This window comes from Enhydra lutris, unplaced genomic scaffold, assembly GCF_002288905.1.
Source record: "Enhydra lutris kenyoni isolate GAN:26980312 unplaced genomic scaffold, ASM228890v2 scaffoldscaffold9, whole genome shotgun sequence".
In the NCBI taxonomy this organism is placed as follows: Eukaryota; Metazoa; Chordata; class Mammalia; order Carnivora; family Mustelidae; genus Enhydra; species Enhydra lutris.
This window is the reverse complement of record NW_019154093.1, coordinates 23,190,240-23,207,909: the sequence shown is the minus strand read 5'-3', so window position 1 is coordinate 23,207,909 and position 17,670 is coordinate 23,190,240. Positions and strand designations below refer to the sequence as shown.

Genomic DNA, 17,670 nt, shown 5'->3' with positions numbered 1-17,670 from the left:
GACTAGGTGTGTATAGCTAACGAGAGCAGTGTTTTGACAATAAGTTATGCCAGGACAGTGACAGAGAGTAAAACGCAGCAGCTCTCTCCATTCTTCAGTAGCTCTCCACACCTTTCCTTTCCAATTCATCCCATAGAACACAGTTTTTTAGACTTTTCTCTCAGGTATTTGTCACCAGGACAGGGACCAAAACCCTTAGGGGAGTAAAAGTTCGTTCAGAAAAATAAGATAGTGTCTTAAGAGTGCAGCTACAATAAAGGAAGACATTCAATTGAACAACCTGCATCAAAGCACACAATGGGGGCAGTGTCATCAGTTATTGCGGCATAACTGAGCCTGTCCTGATTCACAGACCCAGAGGGGAAACAAGTAGAGGTCAGGGTGAAATTCTGACTAAAAACCACTATAATTAGAAGTATGTAAGACCTCAGATTGAAAGGAAGATTAAAAAAAAAATACCTAGTCATAGTATAGTGAAATTTAAGAACCTCAGTCACAAAGAGAAATTTCTGTAAGTTTCCAGAGAGAAAAAGCAGATGTCACATCATGTTGAAGAAGAAGAACAAAGTCAGAAGGCCGATACTACCCAAACTCAAGACTTACTATCAAGCTATAATAGTCAAACAGTGTGGTACTGGCAAAAGAATAGACAAGTATCAGTGGAACAGAATAGAGAACCCAGAAGCAGAACCATATAAATATAGTCAAGTGACCTTTGATACAGGAACAAAGGCAACACAAAGGAGAGAAGATAGTCTTGTCAACAATGGTGATGGGACAACTGGACATTCACGTGAGGGGGAAACGAATTTAGACACTGATCTTATACCTTTCACAGAAATTAATTCAGAGTAGATCACGGACCTAATGTAAAACACAGAACTATAAAACTTCTAGACTATAACACAGCAGAAAACATAGATGACTTCGGGTTTGGTGATGATTTTTTAGCTACAACACCAAAATTTTAACAGCTTTATCAAGATACTGTTCACTTTTTAAAAGTGTACAAATTCAGGGGCACCTGGGTGGCTCAGTGGGTTAAGCCTCTGCCTTCAGCTCAGGTCATGATCTCAGGGTCCTGGGATCAAGCCCCATATCAGGCTCTCTGCTGGGCAGGGAGCCTGCCTCTCTGCCTACTTGTGATCTCTGTCTGTCAAATAAATAAAGTCTTAAAAAAAAAAAAACTGAACAGTAAGAAAACAAATGACCCAATTAAGATATGGGCAAAAACCTTCCCAGATAGCTCATCAAAGAAGACATAGAGATGACAAATAAGTGTATAAAATGGTGATTCATGGGGCACCTGGGTGGCCTAGTTGGTTAAGCATCCAACTCTTGGTTTTGGATCACGTCATAATCTTGTGGTCATGGGATGGAGTCTCCGTGTCAGGCTCTCCTCTCAGTGCAATCTTGCTTTATATTCTCTCTCCCTCTGCCCCTCCTGCTCATGCTCTCTTCCTCTGAAATAAATAAATAACTCTTTAAAGCGACAACAATAACCTTGAGATACCACTATACGCCAATTAGAATGGCCAACATCCAGAACACTGACACCGCCTAATACTGGTGGGGATGGAGAGCAACAGAAACTCTCATCCTGGGGCGCCTGGGTGGCTCAGTGGGTTAAAGCCTCTGCCTTCTGCTCAGGTCATGATCCCAGGGTCCTGAGATCGAGCCCTGCGTCGGGCTCTCTGCTCCGAGGGGAGCCTGCTTCCTCCTCTCTCTCTGCCTGCCTCTCTGCCTACTTGTGATCTCTGTCAAATAAATAAATAAAATCTTTAAAAAGAAAAAAAAATTATTAAAAAAAAAAGAAACTCTCATCCTTTGCTGGTGAGGATACAATATGGTACAGCCACTTTTGAAGACAGTGCAGCAGTTCCTTAAACAACTAAACATATCCTTACCATGCAATCCAGCAATCCCACTCCTTGATATTTATCTAGGAGCTGAAAACCTAACTCCCATAAAAACCTGCACCCAGATGTTGATAGCAGTTTTATTCATAACTGCCAAAACTTGGAAGTGACCAAGAGGTCCTTCAGTAGATGAATGGATAAATAGATTGTGATACATCCGGACAATGGAATATTATTCAGTGCTAGAAAGAAATGAGCCATGAAAAGAAATGGAGGAAACTTAAATGCATATTATTAAGTGAAAGAAGCCAATCTGAGAAGGCTATATGTATTGTATGATTTGAACCATACTGCATTCTGGAAAAGGCAAAATTATGGAGATAGTGACAAACATCAGGGGTTTCCAGGAGTTTGGGGGTGGGGGAGGGTAGGGTCAATAGGAGGAACAATAGAGGATCTGGGGGCATCGAAAGTACTCTGGATGTTATTACAATGGTGGATACATGCCATTACACATTTGTCCAAATCCAACGACTATACAACGTTAAGAGTGAACCCTCATGTAAACCATGGACTTCAGATGATTATCATGTGTCAGTGTAGGTTCATCAGCTGTGAAAATGAACCACTCTGATGGGGGATGTTTAAGGAGGAAGCTGTGCACATGTAGGGGCAAGTGGATATGGAGAAATCTCTGTATCTTCCTTTCAATTCTGTTGGGAACCTAAAACTTCTCTAAAAAATACAATCCAAATGCAATATAATACAATACAATATACAGGTCCCACCCAGAAAAACAGCAGATATCTACAAAAAAGTAAAATAATGGTAAAAACCATTGGAGGCAAGAAGAAAATGGAATAATATTTTTCAAGTGTTGAAGGAAAAGAGCTTCCTTGAAGGAAAGTGACTGAATTTCATGTTCTATTAAATTAATATTGAAACACGGAGGTAAAATAAATCTGAGATATTACAAGGCATGTAGAGGAATCAGAAAGTTTACCACACAGAGACCCATCTTCAAAATATTATTGTAGGATGTTCTCCAGCAAGAAGAGAAGTGAATCCAGGAAAATGCCATGAACTAAGGAAAATAAGAAGTATGTTTGTGAAGTTTATCATCATCTAAATAAGCAAGTATCAGAAGAAACAATGTTATTATATAATAACAATACAGAATTAAAATCCTAGAGCATGTGCTAAAGTATTTCCTTGTTCAGTATATGTATGATAAGAAGCTTAATAAGCTGATACGAAAAAAAAAATGAGTTTGAAGCAACAACCAAAATAAAAGAGATACATAACTTCGAATTAGCAAGAAAAAAAATTAATCTAACTAATGGGAAATAGGAAAGCAGATATAAAGAAGTAATTAATGTGAAGAAAGATGACTGACATGTCTAAATATAGAAAATAATTGCATTTAATGTAAATGAGCTAGAAGCACTTCTGGAATGGATGCATAAGGATCTTGGAAAACCCACTCCTTCATAAAGGCGATAAGAACACTGGCAAAAATGGTCAAAATCAACTGTTTTCCGAATTCTTTAAATTAATTAAAGAAAAGCTTGCAATAATCTGCAAAGTGTCTATTGAAGAAAAACAGCTGAATCTTATCACAGTGAGCTTTATGATATTTTTTTTAAAAGATTTTATTTATTTATTTGTCAGAGAGAGAGAGAGAGAGTGAGCACAAGCAGATAGAGTGGCAGGCAGAGGCAGAGGGAGAAGCAGGCTCCCCGCTGAGCAAGGAGCCCGATGTGGGACTTGATCCCAGGACGCTGGGATCATGACCCAAGCCAAAGGCAGTGGCTTAACCCACTGAGCCACCCAGGCACCCCTGAGCTTTATGATATTTTAACTTGCTCTATTCCCATTCCCCTCTCCCAGGTCCCTTTGAAAAACAACAGCTTCACAACCATGATTGCTGTGAAAAGTAACAATCAGGTTGACGCGGGAGGTGGCAGAATGGATTTGGAGCTCTTCAGAAAAGTCCCATCCCCAGAGAACTGACCTTATTTGACTTATCTAACGTCTTCCTTAGAAAGCTCCATTCTGAAGTCTTGGCTTTATTGGACCTGACTCAGAGCTTACTCTATGAAAATAGGGCATTTGTTGAAACAATCAGTGGGAACTCTTTAACAGTATAATTGCCTGGGGTAGTGATCCAAGTTTGGGGTAATAAGAGGCTGAACAAAAAATCAATGAACGCATCCTGTGAGAATCAACTAGATTCAGGCCCTACAGCCAGGGAAGGAGAAGGCCTGTGAGCTTCACGGAGAAACCTGGGCCCGAATCTAGAGGTTTAACCACTGGTTCTCTTAGGGAAAAAAAAGTAAGCTTATGTCTGTATGTAAGTTTGTTATAAATTTTACTGACATACAAATTATAATAAAATATAAAATATTCCCGGGGCACCTGGATGGTGCAGTTGGTTGAGCGTCAGACTCCTGGTTTCAGCTCAGGCTGGGATGTCAGGGTCATGGGATCAAGCCCCAAGTGGGGTTCCATGCTCAGCATGGATCTTCTTGACACTCCCCCTGCCCCTCCCCCACCTCCCTAAAATAAATAAATAAATCTTTAAAAATGTATATAAAATGTTCCTTACTGCAAATTCCATATAGCCAGTTGATTCTCACAGGATGCATTCATTGATTTTTGACAAACACTTTTCTGTAGCCCACCAGTATCTGCAAATGACAAACAGGATCATTTGGACATGAATGTTGGTAGTATTTTCCTTTAAGCTAAGGAGGAAGATAAAAGCGAGAAAATGAATACATATGTCAAAATTGGACTTATTTGTTCAAGACGTGAGGAACTTGTTTTTGAATAATCCCTCGATTTTTTGTGTTATTCAGAATATTACTACTATAGGCACAACGCATACTTTTAGATTTAACCTTAACTTCAACATTTTCTCGGTCGCTTTCGTAAATCTAGAACAGGGTTGGCAAATTGTGGGCCATGGCCAAATCTGGCCCTCTAGCCTATTTTTGTCAATAAAGCTTTATTGGAATACAGCCTGCTCATTCATTTATACTTTAGCCTATGTCTTCTTTTGTGCTACAACAGGAGGGTTGACTAGTTGCAACAGACTATGCAGTCCACAAAGCTGAAAATATTAACTCTTCTGGACTTTCTAGAAAAAGACTGCCAGCCCTGGTCTAGACAATTAACATAACAACAAATCAACCCCTGACATGTAGCATTGGCTGATTTCTGTAATGTAACTAGTTCCACCATTGCTGACTTTCCACTACAAAGGTGGTGGTGTCACTGCGCCTGTGGAATTGGGAAGAGATTATCAGAGGCACACTTTAAAAAGGACAAAATACTGTTTGTTAGAAAATCCAAAAGAAAAAAAATTAAAGTGGTACCAACTGCTCATCCCTCATTTGTCACCCCAAGAGTCAGGGTGAGATGCTCCCACAGCGCTCCTTGGGATGGGCGTCACTCATAGGGTGTTAGGGATGCTTTTTGGAGCATGGCTCAGCTGTGTGATCACCAGTAGAAAGCTGGTGGACTCGGCCAGGGTCACATGCATGCCTAACCAGAGTGGCCCGTCCACCCCATTTCCCTGTCCATCAGTGCAAGACTTGCTCCTCAGCTCCCCCTCCCCTCTCATTCTTCTCTCCTTCTAACTAAGGGACAGCGAGAGTGGGTTCCCTTACTCGGTGGTTCACTTCCCCTCGGAGCAATAGAGGTAGAATTAGCATCACCCGCTGAGCTCACCTACTTGGGCTTAACTACTTGTGCAGACAAGATAAGAACATCTGAACATTTGAGCTCAGTTCTTCCACCTTGACACCACTGACATTTTGGGTAAGATAATTCTTTGTTGTGAGGGCCTACCCTGTGGCCCGTAGGATGTTGAGAATTGTGGTGGCCAGGAGCACCCCAGTAGCACACCACCAGTTGCAACAATAAAAAATGACTTCAGATATTGCCAAATACCCCCTCAGAGCAAAACAGCCTGCAGTTGAGAATTTAGTTAAACCAGTCATCTTTGAATCTTATCTCATTTTGAGCCCAAACTTGTATATCACTATGACTAATATATCCATATAAATTTTATTTCTGTTTCCAAGAGAAGAAATACATAGCCTTGGTTTTCTCACCTGCCCCCCACAACACACACACTTACCCCAGCAATGGGGTTTTGGCCATCTCACCGCTGAGCAGGCCAGTTCGGAAATTCCAACCTGAGGGCTAATTCCTGGGGCCGTTCTTGGTACCAGCACGCCTTAATGTAGGATCCTCATACGAGGACTTTATTGGCAAGTGTGAGTCCAAGAGCCAAGAGTGAGGGATGGGGGTTATAAAGCAGGGAAGGAAGGACAGCCATGGCAAGGATGCATTATCAAATTGGTCACTTCCTAAGGCATTTGTTGCTTGATCCTGCAAGAGAGAAAGCTTTATGAACTATCTGAGGAGGGTCTTTCTGAAGGGAAAAAAGAGAGAAGCATCAGTTGTTCACTCTGTTACTTAAAGAGGTGTCCCATGACGCATCGTCTGCTGCCCACCCCTGCAATCCTGGGTTTCTCCTGTCCCCGTGTTGACCAATTGCAGCAGACCCTTGACCACCAAGACACAAGCCATGACACAAGTGAGAAGCCTGAGGCATGGACTTGAGGAGAAGCTCACTTGGGTTCTAACTGCTGGTGCCCGAGTAACATCCACAGTGGTGAAATATGCAGCAGGTGAGGCCAAGAGGACCTGAAATGGGGCATAAGAGGCGTTTGACATATTTGGGCACCTGAACATGTGCATTGCGGTTCATTCCTGGTACCTATTCAACCAAAGAACCCTGCACATACTCTAAGCCTTGACTTTCTCTTTATAAAATGAGGAGAGTCACCTCAAGCCTGCAAGATTGTTCTGAGAATTAAGAGATCCTGCACGCATAAAGCCTGATCATGATGTCAGTTCAGCAAATACACTGTTTGTGTGTATGCATAAGAATACATACATATATATTGATTAGTCAGATGTAAAGTCTTCTCAGTTGATCACAAGGGTCGGGTGTGGTGAGGCCAGAGCCACAGTTTCCACTTTGTGTGAGCCCGGAATTAGGATTCTGGGACTTAGACAGCCAGAACCTGTCCACTCTACAGTTAACCTTCAGTAAACAAGTACTGCGTGCTGGGCTCGGGGCACCCAGAGACCAGAGACGTTCCTGGTCCTTGCAATCCGATCGCCCCCAAGCTGGTAAAGATGGGCAGACAACAGCAGTCGCGGTGCTGGAAGCAAGCCCAGAAGACAGGGGAGCGCAGAAGTTCTGGCGAGGTCCTAGGCCAAGGCGGGCTTTCTCAGTGAGGAGAAAATGGTCCCCAAAGGGGGAGGCAGTGTAGGCGTAACTAGGCCAAGACAGAAGGCAGGGCAAAAGGTTTCTCAGCAGGTCCGCCAGTGCACCTCCGCCGTGGTTTACTGGGTCCCTGCCGGGCTGGGGGTGGCGGTGAGCGCTTTGGGGGACAAGGGGGTGCGGGAGGCCATAGCCTACCGCTTCCCCGCCCCCGCCCCCACCCGGGGCAGAAGGAGGGGGGCGCGGGAGTGCCACACTTACTGGGGGTGTCCACGTGAACAGACATCACCCGCCCTCGATCACTCATTCGCAACTCAGAAGCGATTTGACTAATCCGCTCCATCACCGGTTAATTAAATTTTTGTGGCCAAAAAAGAATGCGAGGAATATTGATGACTTTTTGCCTCTTGACAACCGTCCTTCTTTATACTATTTTATATTTCAATAAAGAAAAGGGTATAGATAAACAGGAAGAAGACCCCACACGCTTGAGAATTCTCTTGTGCCGCCCACCCCCCTCCCCTGCCCCACAGTTTCCCCACGGGACGTGGCGGTGTCTGTCTCTTTAAGAACCCGAACCTCGGCCTCGACGGAACGCGGGGGGTGGGGAGGAAAGGGAGGAGTGCCGTCTCTGGAGTCCCGGTCCACAAAGTGTCCTGGTGCTGCGGTCTCTTTAAGGAGGCGGGGCTCTGCCCGGAGGAGGCGGAGAAGTCCCGCCCCCCGGATCTCCGGCTTCCGGCAACTTGAAAGGGCACGAACGTAAGCCGAACAACTGAGTCCGGAGCCTTCCCGGGACCCGCTGGACTCCGAGGCCCCCGAGGTGAGGCGGCAGGGTCTGCCGGCCCGCCCGGGACAGAGGTGGCCCGCGATCTCCTGCGCGCCTGGCGAGCTGCGGCCCAGCTCCTCCCCCTAAAACACTGCCTCTGCTTCTTGGGCAGCCCTTTCCCAGACCTGCTTGGGGTTCAGTGTGTCCCAGGCTGCAGGGTGGCCCTCACTCCAGCACCTACTAATTGCTCGGCTGTGCACTAAGCGCCTTACACTCGCTGTCTCATTTAATGGCCTCTGACACGTTGTGAGTAGGTACCATTACGAACCCATTTTACAGATGAGAAAACTGAGGCCCCGAGGAGCCCACAGTCACACAGCGAGGAGAAGCAGAATCGGGAATCAAACCCAGGTCTGTTTGACCCCAGAGCCTGTGCCCTTAACCACTGGCTAGGCTGAACTGCCTTTGCTCTTCACTGCCCTCATGACCATCTCTCGGACTGTAGCCTCCCCTTCCTCACCCTTACATCTCCAATCTGTACCTGGTTCTTCAACACTCACGGAGTGAGTGATATTGGATGGAACCTTTGGACCCCCGGGGTTAGTTTATTTATGACAGTTTCATAATATCTGATGCTAAATGGTTGTCTTTATACAGGACGTATCACACCCCACTAAAAAAAGGAGGCGGGGGAAATCAGTACCATTTCTAACAGTGAAATAAGAATTGTTTGCATCTATTTTATTCTGGTATCCTATGAAGTTTATTTATTTTTCCTTTTTAGACCTCTGCACATTTTCTTCTTACTAATTGGGAGAAGACCCACTGGCTGAATGGCAGCTGTAGATGACTTGCAGTTTGAAGGTACATCAGCTGGGTGCCCGCCTTTTATGATCAGTTATTTCCACAGTCACAGGGATGGGTTTTCATTGATAGACTGGCATTTATACTTAAAAAGATTATTTCAAACATCTTGGTAAAACAATGTCGGCCACATCCAGGTCTTTTTGTTTATCTACACCCGCTGTTCTTTTTTTGCCAAATAGCCCTTTAGATTGATGACATCATTAATTGAACACAGTGATTACAAAAAACGTTTATAGAGTTACTGCTTTAGTTCAAGAGACATTTACTGAGCCCCCACTTTGTACTTCGAACTTACTAGATACAGGAGATAGAAAGATAAAAGAGAAGTTTTTTACCCTGCTGGAGTAGATAAAAGTGTAAAAAGGTAATCATGGTGAAAGGTGATCAGGTCATTCCTTCATTGAAATGGTAAATATCTCATGAGTGTGATTAGGAACCAGGCAGTCATTCTAGTTATCAGGGATAGAAGAGTGAGCAAGACAGTTCACTCCCCTACTTAGCTCTCAATCTAGTGGGGGAGCTGTTAATTTGGTAAATGATCACTTAAATATGTACCCACAAGCTATGAAAATGCTGATGGAGCAGTTCATCACTTATAACCTGGAGCCCGACCTAGACTAGGGATGGACAAATGCTTATTTGTCTTGCAAACAGTCGCACAGCACTTACTGTATATTAGGTGCTGTTTTGCTTTACAAATATTAGCTCATCTGATCTTTATGTTAACTTTAGGAAATAGTTATTCTATTCTCCCTGTTTACCAGCAAGGAAACTGAGGCACAGAAAAATTAAGTAATCTGCCTAATGGTCACGTAATTAGCACGCGGTGAAGCAGGGCTTGAACCCAGGCAGCCTGGCTTCACAGCCAGTGTTATCTGAGGAAGAGATGGAATTAGTTTAAAGAGAAATACACCTCCATCTTCAACATACAACCAGCATCTAACCACTTCTCATCACCTCTGCCTCTCATGCTCAAGGTCACCATCCCCTCTTATGTGGATTATAGCCCTTACCTTCCTTCTGGTCTTCCTGTTTTCCTCCCTTGCCTCCTTGCAGTCTGTATTTTGCAGTCAGTAGTCCTTTGAAACTAAGTCAGATCATGTCATTCCTTCAGAACCTTCCAGTGGCTCCCATCTCACTAGGTATAGAAGCCAGAGCGTTTTCTGTGTTAGGAGGCCCGAAGTGCTCCAACCCTCCATGTCCTCTGATCTCCTCTCCTGCTACTCTTGCCCTTTCTCTCTCTGCCCTTCCCACATGGGCCTGTCACTGTCCCTCCTAGACACCAAGTACACTCTTTCTTTTGTGCCATTTTTCTGTTTGGGAATTCTTCCAGATAGCAAGCCCCCTCACTCTGTTCCAATCTCAGTTCATTTGAGAGGCCCTCCTTGGTCATCCTTTCTGAGAACAGTGGGAGAAAATTCAGCGTAGAGAACAGCATATGCAAAGCCCCTGAGGAGGGAGGAAGTTTGTTTGACTTTTTTCCCAAGTAATTGAAGGAAGGCCAATCTGCCAGAGCACAGACGGCCGGGGACACTAGCACAAGGGGAGGTTAGAGATGAGGCCGGAGCCAAATCACAGAGGTTAGGATAAATGGTGTTTAGGATTTTGCTCTTTAGAAGAGAACGCAGGATGCTGTCGAGGTCATGAAAGGCTTTCCTGAGGCAGTTGGTAGTTCAGGTGAGAAAGTGGAGATCAGGACCCTTCAGGTGGGAGACACTGTGTCAGAAAAGGAACGGAGACCACACAGAGCGTATGCCAGAATATGCCAGCATGTAGAAGCAGAGAATGTTGGTGATGGAAATAAAGAACATACGAGGCTTGCCCTCGAGGAGCTGGGATGGACATGAATAACTCATATGTAGCATTACGTGTGGACAGTGAGAGGTACACACGCTACCTTCCAGTCAAACCATGCTACCTGCTGTTTCTCAAACAGGGCACACATTCTCCATCTTCTGGTTCTTGCTCCTCACATGCCTTTTGTGCGCGATGCCATCCTACCCCACCTCTGGCTGTCCTCGTGTGGCATCTCCTTTGAGAAGCCTTTCTTAATCCCCTCAAATAGAGGAATTATCATCCTCCTTTTTATTTTTTTAAAAAGATATTATTTATTTATTTGACAGAGAGAGAGTGAGAGAAGGGAAAATAAGCAGGGGGAGTGGGAGAGGGAGAAGCAGGCTTCCCGGTGAGCAAGGAGCCTGATTCGGGGCTCGATGTGGGGCTCGATCCCAGGACCCTGGGATCATGACCTGAGCTGAAGGGAGACGCTTAATGACTGAGCCACCCAGGCACCCCATCATCCTCCTTTGAACATCTTTGTCCTTTCTCCCTCTCAAGTGACGCTCTCTTCCTCCTTTTGGCATGCCCTTCTGCCCACTGAACTACCGCTTTTTAAATATGAGACTTAAATGTATCTTCCTCTGTCTGACTCCCTCAGTTGTGACCACCTTTTTAAATGTTAGTGTCCTGTCCAGTCAACAAATGATAGCTATGACAATATTTATTATTATCTCATATCATCCCCAAAATCTCTCTGTAAGATAGGTGTTATCTACATTTTAGAAACAGAGACTCAGAGATATAGAGGCATTTGCCCAAGGTCATGGAGTGTTAGTCTTAACTTAAACAAAGGACCCTCTCATTCCAGAGCACCGTGCTGCTCTAACATTGCAGACTGAGGCTTGACTAATTGTTACACACCAGCCACCTAATTCATTTTAGTCGTTCTGGTTCTCGCCCTAAAACTGTTTATATAGCTGAAAGACAGTAAGAGTGTGCTTAGTTATCCTAGAGCCCCATTCCCATCTAGTTATCCTAGATCCATTCTCTTCTGTAGAACACACATTGGCATTGAAACAGTTTAGAAAATGTAATGGCTGTCTACAAAAAATTAGTTTTGATTTGTTATATTCCCCCATATTTTGAGACAGCACACATAAAAGAAAATTAAAATTTTCAAACATTTTATGTTTAGCAATTGAAAAAAAAGTACACCATTTTCCTGCTATGGTCTTTATAAAGGATTTAACATTTCAAGTAAAAAAAAAAGGTACTAGGATAACCTAGCTGTATCTTTTAACAGCATTTTTATATAGAACAATTTGAACTGGCATGCAAGCAACTTCTCTTGTTGTCACATACCTGTATTCAGAGAAAATTACACCCATTTTACAGGAAAATCCCAATACATATACTGCAGTAAGCTTAAAGCAGTGTTAAAAAGACCAGCGTGAATGGCACACAAAACTGCTTCCTTGTAAATCAACTAGAATTTCTGATCATAAAGTAGGCACAGAGAGATCCAGTCCTTAGGGCGTTGCTCTCTGGAAGAACAATACCTTTAAGTAATTTTTAAAAACTTTAGCATCAGACTGTTGAAGCGCTTGACAAAACTGCTGGTTGTAGGATTCGTGCTATGCTAGCAGTTTTATTTTTTAATTTTTTAAAAAGATTTTATTGAATTATTTGAGAGAGAGCACGAATGAGCACACAAGCAGGGGAATGAGGGAGAGGGAGAACAGACTCCCAGCTGAGCAGGGATCCCAACTGGGGTTCTATCCCAGGACCCCAGTATTGTGACCTCAGCCGAAGGCACAAAGGCGCAACCAACTGAGCCGCCCAGGCGCCCCCATGCTTTGTAGTTTTATAATAGTGCCCTGCCGTACTCTTCCTTAATCCTTCCAAGATTCAGAGCTGCCTTGAGTTTTATTCAAGAGCAGCTAAATAAAGTTTGTTAGAATACCCAGAGACAGGAAGTCTCCATCATTGCTGGTGGTTGTCAATAGTTGAGGTTCTTTTGGAAAGCAATTTATCACCGTGGCTTAAGAGCCTTATGAATGGTTTGTACCCCTTGCCCTGGTGATTGCAGTGATCAGTGTTCATAGGTAATAACTCAGGGGCTTTTTCTCTGCAGATATTTCTTACGGTGTTATTTTTGTAATGAAAAGTTGGAAACACCCCAAATGTCCAACTTAACAGTCTTTCCTACTCTTTCCACCTCCCAGCTGATGGAAGATTTTATAGTTTTGAACAGGATTGTTGTAAAGACTGACATAAAATGAAAAAATCAGTTTTTCTATAATGTCTAGACGACAGAGCAGGATGCAAAATAGTTTATATAGTATCACATCCTAGATCAGTACTTGGCACACTGGAGACGTGCAGTAAATATTTGTTGAATGAATGAATGTTCATCACTGGCATGACTCTACGGATTCACTGTGTAGAGAGAAGGAAACATACCAAAAATTATTAGTGTTTGCCTTTATGGAGCAGGACTGGTTAGTGATATTTATTCTGTGGTTTCTACTTTCACTTTTGACCCTATGTTTTCCATGGTAATTACATAGGAATTCTCGGAAAAATTAACTTCCATTAACATTTTTTGACCTTGAATCAAAGAAGAGAGGTTTAGATTGGGTACTTGCTGTGGGCCAGCCACTCAGCTAAGGACTTGACCCTGGTAAGATTTCGAACTTTCCCCAAATTCTCTGAAGATACTGTTCTCTGAAGATAAGTATTTTTCTCCCCATTGCGTAAGTGAGAATACTGAAGCTTATAGGCATTGGGTTATTTACTCAAGCTCATTTTGTTAGTAAGTAACTAAGCCAGGACTAAAATCCACGTCTGACTCCATATTGTGTTGTCTTTATAATCCTTTTAACAAGGTTGATTTCTAGATGAGTTTTTCTTCAGAGCCTTTTGCCATTTGTATCAAGTTGAGTCTATAGCAAAGCGGGGGTTGTAACAGCTTGCCTTTAAATGAAAAGTCTAGCATTTCCAGTGTGGATAAGGCTTCTGATTGCTTTCAGAATTCGGTGATGCAGCCACTTCAGCAGCAAACCCCGGTGCCACTATGATACACATCGAGGGTCCTAGTGAGAGCCCGACACACCAACCAGGACTCCCCAGAGGCTCAGGGGGTGAAGAGGACGATGACTTGCTGGGGAACGATGACTCTGACAAAACTGAGGTTTGAACTTGCCTTTGAAATTGGTTTTTCCTTTTAACGTTTTAAAAACTTCTTTATGCATTTATTCACTGTCTCCTGGGTGCCACACAGAGTGCCGGGCAGTGACGATCCAAAGGTGGGTCACATGTGTCCTCTGCCTCGGAGTAGGGGTACGGGGAGAGACAGACAGGTACCCAGGCCATTGTTACCCATGGGAAACATGCTGGTAAAGGGGACACCAGGGCTGCGGGAGCAGAGCGAGGGCATTGGGGAGGTAGTGACCCTAAACTGAGTCTTGGCACCAGCATAGGAGGTGGCCAAGGGAAGAAGGCAGGGAAGGGTGAACTAGGCAAAGGGAACTGTTTTGGCAAAGCCAAAGAGGCAGAGAAGAACATGGCACACACAGCATTTTTCCCGTCTTCACTTACATTGGGAGCAAAATATAGGTGAAGACAGAAGCTGAGGCCACATGGCTCGGCAGGGACCCAGTCGAATGAATAGGAATCGTATTCTGAAAGCTATCAGGAGCTACTGAAAGATTTTAGATGATATGGCCAGCTAAATTTAAAGATAAAGATACTGTGGCCTTTTTAGGTATAAATTGGAAGGAGATGGACTGGAGGCCAGAAGGCCAGGTAGGCGACCCTGGAGGTGGTCTAGGCTAGAAGTGATGAAGCCAGAACTAGAGTTAGACACAGGTGATTTGGGTGGTGGGGTCAGTAGGACTTGGTGAGAAATGGGTGAGGGAGAGAGAGGGTTCTAGGAAGACCTCTAGGTTTCTGTATCTGGTTGGACAGTAAATATCAGGGGCTGGTTTTGATCACAAAGATTTATTTCTGTGTGTACTATTGGTGTGTTCTGGAAAATAGAATTTCTATTAATATTTTAAAGATTTTGGGACGCCTGGGTGGCTCAGTTGGTTAAGCAGCTGCCTTCGGCTCAGGTCGTGATCCCGGCGTCCCGGGATCGAGTCCCGCATCGGGCTCCTTGCTCATCAGGGAGCTTGCTTCTCCCTCTGCCTGCCATTCTGTCTGCCTGTGCTTGCTCTCTCTCCCTCTCTCTCTCTGACAAATAAATAAATAAAATCTTTAAAAAAAATATTTTAAAGATTTTATTTATTTATTCATTTGTCAGAGAGAGAGAGAGAGAAGGCTCAGGCAGGCAGAGTGGTAGGCAGAGGCAGAGAGAAAAGCAGGCTCCCTGATGAGCAAGGAGCCTGATGTGGGACTCAATCCCAGGACCCTGGGATGATGACCTGAGCCGAAGGCAACGGCTTAACCAGCTGAGCCACCCAGGCATCCCTCTATTAATATTTTATAAATGCAGTCATGACTGTAATACCCTAGAGGAGTACCCCGTTTATAGCATTGAGTCCAGAGGCTTATTAAATAGTTTAGCTCTTGGGTGCCAGGTGGTCTTTGTGGAACTCCATGAAATATCAAAATAAGTATTGAAGTTTATGCTAAATTAAATATCCTTATATACTAGATACTGTGGCAAGATCTTAAGCCTAGGAGGGGTACCTGGGTGGCTCGGTGGGTTAAACCTCTGCCCAAATCCTGACCTCCCTTATTCTATTGCACCCACCCAACAAAACCCCTATTCTGGGGCATCTGGGTGGCTCAGTGGGTTAAGCCTCTCCCTTCAGCTCAGGTCATGATCTCAGGGTCCTGGGATCGAGCCCCATATCGGGCTCTCTGCTCAGCAGAGAGCCTGCTTCCCCCCCCACCTCTGCCTGCCTCTCTGCCCACTTGTGATCTCTGTCTGTCAAATAAATAAAATCTTTAAAAAAAAAAAAAAGATCTTAGGCCTAGGAGCCTAACTTTGATTCCTGGCCCAGCCAGTAGTAATAGCTATGTGGTCTTGGGTAAGGTACATGAACTTTCCCACAACTGGGCTTCCTCATCTGAAATGTAAGAAAATAGCAATGTTGACTGTTGTCGTCATTATCATTACAATATCTGGTGTTCATTCTGTGTCTAACAGCTGCCACACACCATTTAAAGTTCCTTATTGGATCATCTTATTGAATCCTCAAAACAACTCATATACGAGGAACTATTCTTATCTTCATTTTACAAAGGGGAATCCTGAGGCACAAAGTTTATTTATTTATTTATTTATTTATTTATTTTTTCTGAGGCACAAAGTTTAAATAACTTGCCTCTGTATACACAATTAATTTGAGTCCTCCAGAGAAATAGAACAATGTATATTTATAGAGAAAGAGGTTTATTTATTTATTTTAATTTTTTAAAAAATAATTTTATTTATTTGAGAGAGAGAAAGAGAGCATGAGAAAGGGGAGAGGCAGAGGGAGAAGCGGACTCCCCACTGAACAGGGAGCCCAACTCAGGGCTCAGTCCCAGGACCCTGAGATCATGAACTGAACCAAAGGCAGATGCTTAACCGACCAGGCACCCCCGTATTTATTTTAATATTTGAAAAATATTTATTTATTTCACATGAGTGCACAAGTGAGGAGAAGGGCAGAGGGAGAGAATCCTCAAGTAGACTCCCTGACCCGGGGCTCGATCTCACAACCCATGAGATCATGATCTGAGCTAAAATCAAGAGTTGGACCCTCAATTGACTGAGCCAGCCAGGTATCCTGAAAGAGGTTTGTTTTTAAAAAATTGGTTCATGTGATTGTGGATGCTTGGTGCATCCAAAATCTGATAAAAGTAGCTGGTAGGCTGAGATTCAGGAAGGAGTTGGAGTTTGAGTCCAAAGACATTTTGCTGTAGATCCAGGAAGAGCTGGTACAGCAGAGGAAGTCCAAAGGCAGTCTGCTGGAGAAGTCCCTCTTGCTCAGAGAGGTCCCCCTTTTTTTCTGTTCAGGCCTGCTCCTGATTGCTATGGCCTCCCCACATTGTGGAGGGTAATCTGATTTACTCAGAAAGTCCACCAATTTAAATGTAAACCTTATCCAAACACACCATCACAGAAACATCCAGAATAATGTCTGACCAAATATCTGGGCACTGTGGCCTAGCAAGGTGATGCATAAAATTAACCATCACACTGAGCAACAGCAGGCATCAAAAGTTCGAGAAATGTGTAAGGGGAAAGAAATCTTAAAACTGAAACATTCTGGGGCGCCTGGGTGGCTCAGTGGGTTAAAGCCTCGGCCTTTGGTTCAGGTCATGATCCCAGGGTCCTGAGATCGAGCCCTGCATCAGGCTCTCTGCTCTGCAGGGAGCCTGCTTCCTCCTCTCTCTCTGCCTGCCTCTCTGCCTACTTGTGATCTCTGTCTGTCAAATAAATAAATAAAATATTAAAAAAAAAAAAACCCTGAAACATTCTATCCATTATCTTAATTCATCTAGGAATTGGGAAGATGTTACCAATAGTCTATGATAGATACTGAATTCCTTGTCCTAACTTACAGAACATGTGGAATTCAATATCTTGATCAATACTAGATCAATCAATACTAGAGTTCAAAAGAAACTTCAGTTTCCTTTGTTTCAGCTTCCCTCCCAGGATATATGCCATCTGTGGTATGTCAGAAAGACAACACTTGAATACCTCCAGAAGCAGGCTGTTCATTACCATGGGAAGCGGCCACTGCCATTATTGGGCAACTTAAATCATGGAAAAATTGTCCTTTTAATGAACAAAAAATACCTACCTGGAGCACCTTCCCTTGTCATGCAGAACTTCTCATAGGCCATCTGTGCCTTGTGCTGTATGACTCCTCATGAAAGACCTGAAGTGGCAAGGGGCCTTCATTACACTGTCGAATAGTGGCGCTGTTGGGACCGATGTGCCCTCATGTGCCTCTTCTAAATTGGAATTTTTGTGGGTTTTTTTGTTTTTTTTATGTTCTTTTTTGTTTTTTTAGCTTCTTTTTTTTGTGTGTGTGTATGGGTTTGTTTTTTTTTTTGTCATCAGAGGAGTATATTTTAAGTGTTTAGTA

At 43.7% G+C, this 17,670-nt stretch overlaps 1 protein-coding gene across 2 annotated transcripts in view; it reads left to right on the top strand.

Moving 5' to 3' along the window:
• Positions 1 to 7,874: 7,874 nt before the first annotated feature.
• The window catches only part of LOC111143561 (Yip1 domain family member 1), a 39,335-nt gene continuing 29,539 nt past the window's right edge, over positions 7,875 to 17,670 (top strand). Inside the window, exons 1-4 of one of the 2 annotated variants that reach the window (XM_022497385.1) lie at positions 7,875 to 7,984; positions 8,270 to 8,341; positions 8,715 to 8,794; positions 13,609 to 13,769. In XM_022497385.1, coding sequence (XP_022353093.1) covers positions 8,764 to 8,794; positions 13,609 to 13,769 — 192 coding nt within the window. In that variant the 5' untranslated portion in view covers positions 7,875 to 7,984; positions 8,270 to 8,341; positions 8,715 to 8,763. The remainder of the gene's footprint in view (positions 7,985 to 8,269; positions 8,342 to 8,714; positions 8,795 to 13,608; positions 13,770 to 17,670) is intronic. The other variant, XM_022497386.1, reaches the window with a different exon arrangement.